The sequence below is a fragment of the Gallinula chloropus genome (assembly GCF_964237585.1).
Source record: "Gallinula chloropus genome assembly, chromosome: 15".
Taxonomy (NCBI): Eukaryota; Metazoa; Chordata; class Aves; order Gruiformes; family Rallidae; genus Gallinula; species Gallinula chloropus.
The window spans coordinates 2,287,463-2,301,257 of record NC_140100.1 but is presented as its reverse complement, the minus strand read 5'-3'; the positions used below and the strand labels follow the sequence as shown (position 1 = coordinate 2,301,257).

General features: G+C 42.8%; 1 protein-coding gene across 1 annotated transcript in view; it reads left to right on the top strand.

The window, feature by feature from the left end:
* Nucleotides 1–1,411: 1,411 nt before the first annotated feature.
* The window catches only part of KCTD5 (potassium channel tetramerization domain containing 5), a gene marked incomplete at its 5' end in the record, with an annotated part of 28,556 nt that continues 16,172 nt past the window's right edge, over nucleotides 1,412–13,795 (top strand). Inside the window, 4 exons of the mRNA XM_084270838.1 lie at nucleotides 1,412–1,654; nucleotides 10,478–10,586; nucleotides 11,312–11,403; nucleotides 12,517–12,612. Of these exons, the coding sequence (XP_084126964.1) occupies nucleotides 1,412–1,654; nucleotides 10,478–10,586; nucleotides 11,312–11,403; nucleotides 12,517–12,612 (540 nt within the window). The remainder of the gene's footprint in view (nucleotides 1,655–10,477; nucleotides 10,587–11,311; nucleotides 11,404–12,516; nucleotides 12,613–13,795) is intronic.

The window sequence follows — 13,795 nt, the reverse complement described above, 5'->3', positions numbered from 1 at the left end:
TCATTCTTTCTGCTAGTGAATTACACAAATAGGTGTGGTATTTATATCTGAAATTTTGCTGAATGCCTGTAATATTTTATGCAAATGTTTTGTAAATGAAATGGAAGTGCTCCTGCAAAGCTTCATGACACAGATTGTCCATCAGTTGATCGATTAAGTGAGCTTACGGATAAGTAATTCTCTGACCCAAAACAGCATGCTTTCAGTTAAGACTGGGAATTTAGGAATGTTTCCTCTTTCTTAAAATAAATATGACTTTTGTACAGCAAACGATGGGAGAGGTTCTTAAGCACCCACTGACCTGGTCTGCCTGTCAGCGTGGCAGTGACTGTGGAAGGTTGCCATTTGACACAGCTTCCTATGACCATGTGCTAGCTCTGGTTGGACATGGCAAATGTACTAAATTGTAGCAGAACTTACAATTACTGTATCTGACAAAAGAGGAAAAAAAAAATAGGAACCAGGAACCATAATCAGTTTTGATAGTTGTATGCTAGCTGTTTTCAGGTTGGTGGCAGTCAGTTACGTGTGTAATATTCTCTACCTGGTTTGTAGCTGTAACTGTGATGTACAGATTAAAAAATTAAAAGTTAAAAAAAGACAAAAAAAAAAAAAAAAAGGAAGAAAAGAAACCCCACCCAAGGCAAACCAACCAAAAACCCAAACAAAACACCCTCCCAACCCCCCACAACCACCACACAACAATCTCCCTTCCTCCAAGAACTCGAACAGAAGCAAATAATGCAAGGACATGATACACACTTTTGTATTTTTATTCTTATAAGGTTATTTGCTGGCTCTCGTTGGCCTCTAGTTCAGTCTGTGTTATTTAAATTCTAATATATGAATTATTTGGATTGAATTCATGTTCGGGGCCATGGTGTTGTATGTATTGATGTACAGCCTTGAATGTGAATAATTATTGTAAACTATATTTTACACCTTTTTTCTGGCTTTATTATATAAATTTTCTATTGGTCGATGATTTAATCATATCTCATAATTTAATGACTGTTTATTCTCCTCTCGACAGATCTCTGTGCTGTAGATGTGTAGTTAGTGACGGATGATGGATTTCACTTACGCTTGGTAGTCTGTAATAAAGGCATGTAGGGTCCTGGCCGGCCTCGCCTCTTCTTCCGCCGCGGGGGGGCGGGGGCAACCTCCGCTTGGGCCCGAGTTCGCCGCTCGGGCGCGGCTGAGCCCCGGCTGGGCTTTAGCGGTTCAAGGGGCGCGGCTGCCCCGGTGTCAGCTCGTAGGCCACGGCCCCAGCGGCCCAGGCCGCTCCCGGAGCGCAGGCGCCGGGCGCGCAGGGGGGAAGGGAGCGGTTGGGAGCGGGACGCTTCCGGTGGGAGGCGCGCCCGGGGACCTATAGCTGGGGCGGACCCTTCCGGCGGCAGCGGCGGCGAGGATGGCGGCGGAGAACCACTGCGATTTCCCGGTTCCCCCGGCCGGCGGCCTCGGCCTGGGAGGCGCGGGCGGGCCCTGCCGCCGGTGCAGCTCGGCGCCGCCGCCCGGCGCGGTGCCCGGCAAGTGGGTCCGGCTGAACGTGGGGGGCACCTGCTTCCTGACCACTCGGCAGACGCTCTGCAGGGACCCCAAGTCCTTCCTCTTCCGCCTTTGCCAGGCCGACCCCGACCTGGACTCGGACAAGGTGAGCGCGGGGCCCCGCCGTCCTGTTCCGCCCCCCGGCGATGGGGGTGGAGGGTGGGGGGGTGGGGAAGCGTCGCGGCCGGCGCCTCGGTCCCGCGTGGGAGCCGGCGCCGCCGGGGGCTCGCTGTGCCGCGTCGCCTTCCCGCGGGGCGGGCTGCCGGCCTCCCTGCCCGCCCTGAGGGGAGCGCGGGGCTCGGCGCCGCGGGAGGGGCCGCGCCGGGCCCCGCCGCCGCTGTGGGGGCTCCTCAAGGGTCGCGCCGCCGAGCGAGGCCGCGGTCCGCACTCGGTGAGGGGGAGGCCGGGCCGGTGCCGTGCCGGGCGCCCGGCTGCGAGCCACACGGCTGCCCGCAAGCACGGCAGCGAGCGCAGGGGCTCGGCGCCCTCGGAGAAGCGTTTGCGGCCTCAGCCCGGGCTCGGCTTTAGCGGTTTAGTGGAGTGTCTGCCTCCGCTGGCGGGGTGTTTCTGCACTGTCATCACGCGCGCCTTCGATCTCACGATCCAGAGGGAACTACTGGCGATAACCCCTCTCACTCACCCTCCGAGGGAAGCGGTGCACGGGCTGCAGAGGGTGGGTGACAGTGTTCGGCTGCTCGTTCTGCCTCGTTTTCCGTAGGGGAGGAGAAGTTACCGGTGAAGATTCCGTGTACAGAGTCGCGTGTAGCAGTGGATGTCGAGAGTTAGTGAGTAGAGCTGACTCTGAAAGACATTTGGGAGCATAAAGGGGAAAAATGGACTTGAAATTCAGCACGCTGAGGGAGAAAAGGGAATGGCTTATCACCCTCGCGTATGTAGCCCACAGGTTGAAAATAAAGAGCTGGTGTTGATAGATACGTTTTTGATTTATTTTCCAGTGAGATTAGTGGTGAATTTCTTCATTTTCTTATGCATAACTTCCAGAAAGGGTGTTTAAACGCTACAGGAGATAGGGAACAGAACCTGAACAGTGTTCTGGAGTTAAAATGCCTCAAAAGCGTGGTGGTGAGGCGCTTGGGTTTTGTTGTCTTCTCTTTGGTTTGGTCAGTTTGGGGTTTTTCTGAGGGGATTAGCTCAAACAGACCTATAAGAATGAATTTTAAAATGTAGGAGCCACGGCCTTTACTTGGGAGGGAGCAGGAAAACCTTCTTCTGAGACTTCGTAAATAAAAGATAAGGCACACTTAATAATTAAGATGCCTGTTTCAGTTGTTCCACTGCAAAAAGGGGCTTATTTGCTATCTCATTATCATCAGAGGGACAAATAAGGTGCATTTTTAGAAGAAACACCGTAGTTCTAGTGAAGGCATTTGGCTGCCTTTCCTCACCACTTGCTGAAATCAGTCCCCTCTCTTTCCCAGCCTGGTCAGTGGGGTGTTGCCCTCTTGCAGAAATGAGACATTTAAATCTTTTTTAACTCTGCCTACACATCTGGGTTGTAGAAGCAAATTGTAAATTTATGTGAAGGTTCTGTAGCTGTCTGACAGGGAATGGAGAGAGATGGGAATTTTTCTCAGGTTTCTGGATGCAGCAGCTTGAGGCGAGGTGCAGTCACGGCTGCAGAGAGATGTCCTTTGCTTACAAGGATCGTGCCTGTACACTGAGCTGTTTAGGTGTTATTCATTCAGTGTAGAAGTCTGATGGAAACCACTGTAGCACGATGCAAACAAAATGCATTGTGGTGTCACTGTGAGTAGATTGCAGCTGGTGTAGTTATCTTTACCAGGTGCAAATCAGCATTGGGCATTAGAGCTGGTCTTTGACCTGTAATTCCCTGGGTTTGATTTCACTGTGTTTTCTTCCTAAAAACCACATGGGCTTTAAACACGTCCTTTTAACCTTTAGAGTTAGAGAATGTGTATCAGAGCTGGTGTGTAGGCTGATGCCTGCTATCTCCATCCCAGACTTGTCCCTGCCTCCAGATGAGGGTGTGGGGGAGGCAGGACAGAGAGAATCCTGAGCAATGAGCCAGCAGGTGAGACTGTCAAAGCTGATAGCCACAGCCCTCTGCTTGAAAGAATTATGACAACCCTAGCCTTAACGAGGTGTATCATGTTTCTGCATAAAGAGTTTGTCTGGGATGCACTTGAGCAACTAACTTTGGGAAGTTTTAGATGGATTTACAATATGTTGATACTGAATTGTGCTCATAATACAAGGTGTATTTTGTAGTTCATAGGCACATTTCATATTTCTCTGATCATGCACCATCTGATAAATATGTAACTCAGCAAAAATGAAGGAGGAGGTGTATTTTTTTATAACATCAGTGGGTTAAAACAGCTTGTGGAAAAGCTCTAATGTGGTTCCAGCTGATAAAAGGAATGGGGGCAGATTGCAGATCTAGAGGCAAGACCAAGCAGAAGAGCCAATAATGAAATGAGATTCTACACCAGTCAATACACGTCTTTGAAGAAAAAAAGTTTAGTTTCCATTCTTTCTTGCTTTGCAAGATCACCACGTCAGAATCTGTAGCAAATGAAGCCATAAGAGATGTTTCTCTCAGACGAGAATAGACTTATAAGCAAACAAAATGTTAGTACTTGGGCTGTTTCTGCCTAAAATGAACAAGTGAGGCACTTCAAAATTCACTGTGTTGATGCATTAAGAAGTTCTGAAAGAGGTTAACTGGCTGAGTTTGTTAGAAATGAGAATAAAAAATAGCTTGTACTAGTAAAAAGATTTGGAGGGCTTCAAGAAAAGTAGCATGTTTACCTTCAGATTTTCTCCAGGCACTAGTGCTAACCAAGGCTGTGGAGCCTGTCTCTTGGTATCAGGTTGTTCCCAGTTGCAACATAAGAAATACTAACCCTGACACACACCCTGTGGCAAAACTGTAGAATGGAATGAGATAGAGATGATGATCCTCTGCATTTAGCCTGTTTCACAATGTGAGGTGCATCTTTGTGCTTCATTTCAGTAAATAAATGAGTGGTGGTGGTGATGCCTACTGTTCACCATAAGATTTGTTTTCCAGAATATTTAAATCTTGCTTTAGACATGACTGTAGAAACAGACAAGCAGAGTCTTGCTCGCTTTGTCATTCTTGTTTAACTTATTTAACACTTACATTGTGAGTTTTACTGCCAGGTATTTCCTGATTTCAGCACCTTCCTATTTTATTTGGATACCAGTTTTTCTTTAATAAACTCTCTTACCATTCTTTAAACTTTCCCCTAAGCAAGATTACCAGCCTTTCTTAATAAGGTTTTTGGCAAGAGTACTTGTGCTTGATTTTTAATGCCTTTCTAAAGTGAAGCATAATCAACCTGAGGTAGGATCTGTTATGGAAGGGAGAAAGCAGCAACCACTGAATGATTTAGAAAATTCAAAATCTTCCTGGGAGCACTCAAAAGTATCTGGTTGTAGTCATTATTCTAAGATACAGCTGAGAGAAAGTTTATTTGTCCTATTTGTCCATGAGATTTCTGACCAGTTAGGTGGGTTGTGTTATGAGTGCAGTTTTGATTCGCACTGGCAGTCTGCTGATGCTCAGAGTTTTTAGGTCACATAGTTTGAGAAAAATGTGTTCCAGCTCAAGATTTATAAAGCAGAGAGAGAAGGGGAGATGATTATTTCTAAATCCAGATTTAGTGCCAAATATTATTGTATTTCTGAGCATAAAGCTGCCTTTAGCAGAACTTCTGCTTGCTCAGTCTGTGTGATGTCAGGTTTTTAGATACCCAAGGTAGAGCACAGGGCTGGGAGCCAAGAGCTTGGCAGTGTGGATTCTGAGTGTGTCCGTTCTGGAAAAGTATTTGAGGAGAAGTCTTCAGACTAGTTCTAACCTCAGTGAAGCTAATTAACTGGAAATACAATTTTGACCTGTCAGCTAGCATATTAATTAAATTTTGGGGGAGAATATTAAGTGGGAGTGGAGAGATGTGTGTATTTGGTCCTACTTTTGAGTTCTGGAATCCTGTACCTGATTCTAGTATCCACAGTTCAAGGTTACTTCAGAAGTTGGGGAACTTGAAGGGTAGTCACCAGATGAAATGCCATTTGGCAGAAGGTTTAAAGAGCAAAACCTGTGTTTTGGCAAGGAGTTTAAGGCATGACATGTACAGAAATCTGACAGTGAAGCCTGTTCGGTCTAGCAAAGGTATTGTGAGATCCAGCTGGTGAAGTGTGAAACTATAAATATGTCTGGGCTAAAAAGTACATGTCTTTAGCAGCAATAGTGAGCAGTTAGTGGAATAGCTTGCAGAGAATGGTTGGGCTTCAGCACTGCGTTCTGAAGATTAAATTTCACTGTAAATAAATTGAGTCTTGTGTGTTTTAAATGAAGATCAAGCTAAGTATTCACTATGATTCTTTTGAGCCTCGGTCTCTATAAAGATTGAAGTGGAAATGTTTGAGACTGGAATATTTTATCATTTGAATGTTCTGGGCAATATCTTTAAAATACTTCAAAAATACGTGAGTCTCCTGTGACCACGAATTGTGGGCTGTAGATATGCTTGAGGGTTAATTCTTAAGAAGTGTTGACTTTCATTGGTGTGCTGAATCAGGTGATTGAAAAGTTAAGAGCAAGTTTTTAGGTTTCCCATAAAATTCCATGGTATTTGTAACATGGACTAAACATGGGTGTGGGAGAAGGGTAATAAACAAATGCAGCCTTCACTGTACCTCAGCAGTGTTGTCTTTAAATGGTGTCCTCGTGAAAAGGAGCAGGTGTAGAAAAGGTCTAGGACCTACAGACAAGGACAGAAAAACTCTTGCTAGAGAGAAGAATGTAACACAAACCCAGAACTGGGTAAATACACAGGGGTCCCTGTGGGGAATTAGCACCTTTGTGCTGGATGCACAAAGCGAGTGTTTGCTCTGAGTGTCTTGCAATTGGTGGAACATTTGTAAGGAGCACCTGTGGGCTGGGCATGTGGGGTGATGTGATCACACTGAATAGAGAGGACAGTTGAGTTCCAGCTGCTGTTCTGGTTAAAATTAACACCTGTTTGTATAAAATACATTGCAAGAGAGAAAACAGACCTCACTAGAATGTAGGTTTGTCTGGCATTTGTGGTAGTCAGCTGAAGCTCAGGGAACGGCTTCAGAATACCCACACCAGTGTCAGTGAAGACTCAGACTTGCTCAAAGCTTCTATAAACCTAATCAACTAGTTAGCAGAGGAAGTAGCATAGCTGAGACAACATGATCTATTAATATTCAAGCTAGCAAGCTTAAAGCTGGTTCAGTCACATCTCTGCAGACTACAGCTGCACCTTAAGCTGATAGATCACATTTGAGGTGCAATCTGTTATTCTTATCTTAAACCAAGAAAGTTTCTTTTGGAAAATGTCCCATGAGAATACAGTGTGTTTTCATGCCCATGCAGCCAGTCCCAACACTATTCTCAAAGTGTGGAAAGACTTATGACCATGTTTTGAGAGTTTTAGGTTGAGCAGGTGACTACGTTACTCTGTCAGCTTCTATTGGATTTATGTTTATATAAATATCCTTAAAGGTCTTGTGTAATCGGCTTCTCTTAGTGATTTCAACACGAAGTGCTTAGTGTATGTTGAAGGATAATCAGGCAGCTCGCTCTGAAGGAGGAGTGAGAAAGCATTTTGTATAGGAAGACACCTGAGAAGCCAGTTTTGTGCCTCTTGCCTGTGCCTCCTCTGCATAGTGCTACAGCAGCCTTTATGGAATGGTTCAGCTCTGGGTCTTGACCCCCTGGCACTGCTCTGTAGTGTACTGGAGTTGTAAGGGCCAAGTCCAAGACACATGTTTTCCTCTTTGGGAGAATGGTTATTAGTGCACATTTTCCACACCTTAATCTGGGTGAGCAAGTGGCCAGCTGCTCTGAATTCTGCAGTCTGTCTGTAATTTTGCATGGATTTTGCATAGTAAAGTGGTTCCTGTTGACAGAATCTGGATTGCTCACTGCTCGAATCCAGCCAACGTCCTAAAACTTTAACTATTGATATTTACTAATGTAAAAAGGGAAACAGAACAAAACCCAACAACAGAAACACCCCAACACAATTACACCATAAGCTGCAAGACTTTGGGGTTTGTTTGGGTTTTTCTTTTTTTTCTTCCTTTTTTTTTTTTTTTTTGGTGTGGTTTTGTTTTTTCCTTATTTTCTGAAGTCACATTTTTGCCTGAAAGGCTTCATAGAGTAAACTGTGGCACTTAGTGAGATGGCATTTCACTTGTATGTGGTATATTGTACATATGTTCAGTATGGTATTTGTATTTATCAAAGATTAAGCATTTTAGAGTCTCTTCAGTGAGAAAACTGGGTAGGGGTTGGGCGAGGAATGAGTGTTTCAGGAAAAGTGAGATGAGGAATGGTAGAATGGGAGGGGGAAAAAAAGATGAAGAGGAAAAAGGTTAAAAATAGGTAGAAGACAAAAGCAATTCTGTCTTCTGTTTCACAGAGCAGATGCTGTCAGCATGTGTAAAACGTGCTTGGTTGGGGTGCTGATGATAAGCTGTGCTGGGCACGCTGGGGCAGTGAGTTCAGGTAGTGCAGGTTGCTGGTGACCTCTCCGTAGGTGCAAGTTGAAAGAGGAGGTCAGACATAGCTTGTTTCCATTGTATTTTTGTCTGGGGCTTGTTCAGGGTGTAGGAATCTACTCAGGGAAGAGTAATTTCACATGCTGTAGTCCTTAATAAAAAAAAAAAATTAAAATATACAATTGTTTGCAGCCTTTTGTGTAAGGAGTGAAATAACCATCCTTACTTGGCTTTCCATTCAGAGCTTTTGGGTGTTTTGCTTCTGTGACACACCTATGTAATGGTGTAGAGCTGGTGGCCAATACTGCTTTGGAAAGTGATGTGAGAAAACTGCTGTGTAGAAGAATACAATAATCTTACTGAAGAAGCTTCTTTCTAGAGAGTTTTTTCCATTAACTGGGAGGGCTTCCAGTTTTGTGAGCCCATATGTTTCTCAGTTCAGTTCAGCTGATGCCCACAGGCTGCTTGCTTTTCAAGTGTTTCTTTTTAGCAGTTTTAGATCCTCCCTTCCAGCTCCACTGTGTTCCTGTATTAAATAATACTTTTCAGCTTATAATTCATGCAGTTGTCAGCTAATTGAATTTCTTGGGGTTGTATCTGTAGTTCATTCTTGAAGTGTTTTGGTAGTACAATACATATTTAAACGTGCAGCATTAAGAATATACCATGTTATGCACCTCTCTGTGTGCAGGGTTTGGCACATAGTCTTGCTTCTGCAAGAGGATGAGTTTAGGCCAGAAGAAGTTGTGGTCAGCCTTCATCGGGTGCTGTGTGCTGAGTGAAGGCTAACTGACAGCACGTTCTAACATACTAGCATTTTCTTGAACAGCTGATTTTATGTCAACTGCAACACCCCTTCACTTCTAAAATGACAGTGTGTCTAAGCACAGAAAGCATCTAGCTTGTAATTATAGAAAGATGCTTGGGTTTTCTAGTGCAGGCTGTGGTCTTCCTGCGTTCCACCAGCTCTGGTGAGACAAGCACAATTATTTGGAAACTAAAGCCGTGTGCCTGAATATGCAACCACCTTTTCTCTGCACTGAAACATTTAGGGAACTGCAGATACTGCTGAGTACAGAGTTTTGAGGTACAATGGTTCAGCAATCAAACCTTTGCACAGCAGGTTTAATATCCAGATGCAAAGGACTGGGGCAGAAGATATTTTTATTTTCATGTGAAACATGAGTATAATGGTCACATGTTGGTTTTGGGAACAATGATTCAGATTTAGCTGGGATTGGTGGGGGTGATGCTTTTTTATTACCTCCTATAAACTATTGGCATATTAGAAATAAATTTTAAAAGTATTTGGGGTGCTGCCACATCTCTCCAGTTTGTATCTGCAGGATGTATATTGCACCAAATCTTCAGGTACTAAAGCAGTTATACTGTCAGTGATCCACTTGATTGTAGAAAGGATCAGGGATCTATTAGACAACAGTCTTACCAGTCTTCCTTCTACTTCTGGCCAGCGTGGTATATGACAGCACTGCATTGATTGCAGGTGTTCACACATAGACTCCAGATGAGATAGGAAATAGCAGCTTTTCTCTTTTGATCCCTCTTTGTCAAGAATATCAGCTGTGCAGGCGAATTTCTTGACCTCTGCTTTGCATTCCACAAAACGTGCTGCTCCAGTCAGTACACCCAGCATTGGGTAGTTTGATCTGTCCCTTCTTGCTCTCTGTGAGGTAGGGGGGAACTGCATCTTCAGTATCCTTGATTTTTTTTAGAAGATGTACATACAGCCCTTGCTTGCTATACAGCTGTTGTCAGTACCCTCTGAGTAGTTGTACATTTGAGCTAAAACAAAATCAGAAGTTTTTAGAAAAAAAGTGAAGAGGAGGTAGATTTGTTTGCCTTTAAAAAAAACCAAACACAAAAATAACCAAACCAAACAAAAAAACCTCTCACTGGAACGTAGCCTTTGTTCTGATTTTGCAGGTTTCTAAGGAAAATTACAGTTTCCTGGTTCTAAGTATTTTTTTTTAACCATAATTTTCAGTGTTCTCACTTTCTGCTTAGATTTTTCATGCTAACGGGGTTGATAATCTATTCATAAGGGGTTGGGGAGTATTGATCAGGTAGGAGAAATCAGATACCTAATCAAGTGATCAGTCTGATAGGATTCCTACTACATTGATAATTTCCTTTTAATGTCTTCAATGAATGTAGAAATGTGGCTCTGTCTGAATCCCTGCTTGCTACTCAGATGCCAAACTGAGTATTAGCTTACAATTCCTGCTTGGATGTTCAAATCATAATGGGGTTTTTTTTTGCTTTGTTTGTATGTGTGTGTTTGGGATTTTTTTGTGGTGTGGGTTTTTTTTTTTTGTGGTGTTCTGTTTTGTTTTTTGGTTTGTGTTTTGTTTTTTTTCTAATCTAGGATGAAACAGGTGCCTATTTAATAGACAGAGACCCGACCTACTTTGGGCCAGTGCTGAACTATCTCAGACATGGGAAACTGGTTATTAACAAGGACCTCGCTGAGGAAGGTAAGATGTTACTAAAACTTTTGCTTCATGTCACTTGTTTATTATTTTCACTGTTTTGAGTCACCAGAAGTAATTTACAAGTACCTAGTAAATCTTAATCAATCTAGTGTTTCAATCTGATTTCAAGCAAAGGTGGTTGTTTCAGTACAGTTTTCATATATGGTGTCATTTGAGTGTTTTGAGGAGTATTCCTGATTTCACACCATTTGTCCCCATTTAGAAATAGAACATAAACATCCAGATGTGAGGGGAGATGCCTTTTACTGCATAAACTTCTACCTTTCCTGTACGACTGAGTGAAATATTTGGATTTAGTCCACTTCAAGTAAAAGAATGCTGGCTGTGAAGCAAGCTGTAGAAAATGTAAAGTGACATAAGAGTGAAATTCTGCTGTCAGCTGAAGAGCTTGAATTTCTCTGTCGTATTCCAGCCTGAGCTGTGGTGGTCCATTGGTCTGCTGGGGAATGGCATTTGTGCTGCTTGGTTTGTGGCTCTCATTCTACATGTGAAATGGCATCAGTTGTCTTGTGGATTTTTTTTAGAACAGTTTTTCAGAATGAGCTGAAGTTTGAACTACCTGTGCCTCAGAGAAGCCAGAATTGTTGTGTTGGTAAATGAACTTTTCTTAGGGCAAAATACAGAATTTTCTGTAGCTGTAGAGAAGATAATGTCAGGAACTTTTGTCCTGGAATCTTTGGTTACTGCAAATAATGTTCTCATACTAGGTGTACTGGAAGAAGCTGAATTCTACAATATCACATCACTAATAAAACTGGTAAAGGACAAAATAAGAGAAAGAGACAGCAAAATCTCACAGGTGAGGCTGTTTTCTAGGCTGTTTTTCATTATTTGTTCCATGGGAAATGGTGGGTGGTTTCCATTAACTTTCCTTTAACAGTATCCAGAAAGATTGTGGATGGCTGCCTCCACCACTGCCTGAGCTTGAACTGTCAGTACACAAAGATTAATATTCTTAACCCACCAGTACCTGCCAGTCCCTTTACAAGGGCCACAGGCATATGGTTCCAGTTCTTGTTCAAAACCTGAAAACATTCTAAAGAATTGTTCCAAAATGTCCTGTAATAGAGTTGGTCATAATATCCTTTCTGGAAATACTGATTTTAGAAAACAGCTTTTGTAGAATATATTTTTCTCATGTACACTTAAAAGCTCTGGATATGATGAGATTGCCTAACTGTGGTATAACTGCTGTGAGTTTATACAACATACATACAGGTGCTGCTTAGCTCCTGTCATACACATTTGTAGCAAAGTTAAGTTTCTTTATTTGTAGCACTCTGTAGTTGAGAACTCTGCCTCTTCTCACAGCAGCTCATGGATATTTTTTCATGAGAGTCTGTGTGCTAGAGAAACTGTTAAGAAAGTATCCATGTTTGTTCTTTACCTCTGCTACCCTGGCCTTCCCTGATAAGTGAGTCTTCATGGAGATAGTACAAAATCATGTCACCAAATTTCTCTTAAAGACAGGTTGTGTGGGATATAGCAGAGTTGATCTGATAGCCTTTTCTAAAGGGTTTGAGCTGAAATGAGCCCCTAGTTACTCATTGCTCTGGGTGGGAAACTTTGACAGGGAAATATAGACATTTTAAAATATGGCCAGATATTCCTTAAAGTTAGGTAGGCTGCAGAACCCCAACCTTCATTTTGCATGCTGTGGTTTGGTACCACATGGGATGATAGGTAAGACTTATGATTATTTTGTTATAACTGTGAAGTAGCACTTCTAGTCCCTTAAGCATGTATGAAACGTGGAGGCTGCACAGTGACTGTGAACAGATGTAAAACAAAAAGAAAAAGCAGGATGTTCAAGGTGGTGTGGCTTATTTCTAAAGAATAAGGGCAACTTTAGATAAGTCATGAACATAGAGAATTCCATGGTGGATTGAGCATCTCCTGTTGCTTTCCGAAGGTGCCAGTCAAACACGTGTACCGGGTGCTGCAGTGCCAGGAAGAGGAACTCACTCAAATGGTTTCCACAATGTCTGATGGCTGGAAATTTGAACAGGTAAAACCCCATATGGGATATAGTTATAAAGTCTTCTAAAAATTCACTTGTGTGGAAGAGGAGTACAAAGTCAATTCTGTGCATCCTTTTCAGAAATTGGATAAAGATACACACTGAAGTTAAAATTTGATATTGGTATTCTTATTTATGAGAAACCTGTAGCTTTCCAGGAGGTAAATTTTGCTGACTTTGTATTGACAACATGTTTGAAATGTAATTCATTGGTGTCTACACAGGAGCATTTGAAGGGTGAATAAACCAAAATTAACTAGTGCAAGTTCATACAAATAGTAGGTCAGATATAAAGAGCTATGGGTAAGAGAGGTGAGCTTGGGAGATAACTGTTTGTCAGGTCCAAATAATGGTTTTTGGTTAAAGGCCTGATAGACACAGGAGAGTGAACTAAACCAGTGTGGATGTGAAGCTGGATAGGTGTGAGCACATGAATAGTTTCATTCTTTGCACTGCATAAAATTAACTTTGTGTGTACACTCAGGAATACATTGCAAAATTGGAAGATCTTTCTGTTACCTTTGCTAATCTTTGTGACTAAGAAATTAACTACGTGTCCTCTTCGTCTTTCACATTCCTAACCTGCCAGAGTGTTTAAACTGCATTGGAGCAGTGAATCTCTTAACTCTGGAGTGAGACACAAGTGCTCAGCCACCAGCATCAGTGCCTGGTGCCAGCTGTAGGACAGACTGACATAAGCACAAGCCTCTTGGCCTGTGCAGTCTCACTCTAACACACCAGAGCTAAAAGTACAGCACACAAAGGTAAAGGAGAACGTTTTGTTTGTGTTGGGTGGAATGTTCAAGGTGCTGGTGTCATGGAGACAGTCATGAGCAAGTAAAATAAACCACCCCAGAGAAAGCTTCTTAAGCTTCTCTGGCTCGAGTATTACAAGGTCTGTTTGGCATGCCAGAAGCTGAATGTTGTTTAAGACCCTGAAAAAAGCTCTTGCTTAATGCATGTGACTGTTTTTTGACCAGTGCATTGACAATTATTTTTTTTATTCCTTCCCATGAGAGATTAGCTTTTATTACAAATAGAGACTCTTTACTTTTTAACAGATTGAATGATACTATGGCTTTTATCTGTCCTAAAGCCTTGTGTTCTTCGGGGTTATTGTATTTGGGAGTAATGCTGCTTTGACAATTGAACTGCTGAAAGAACTTTTATA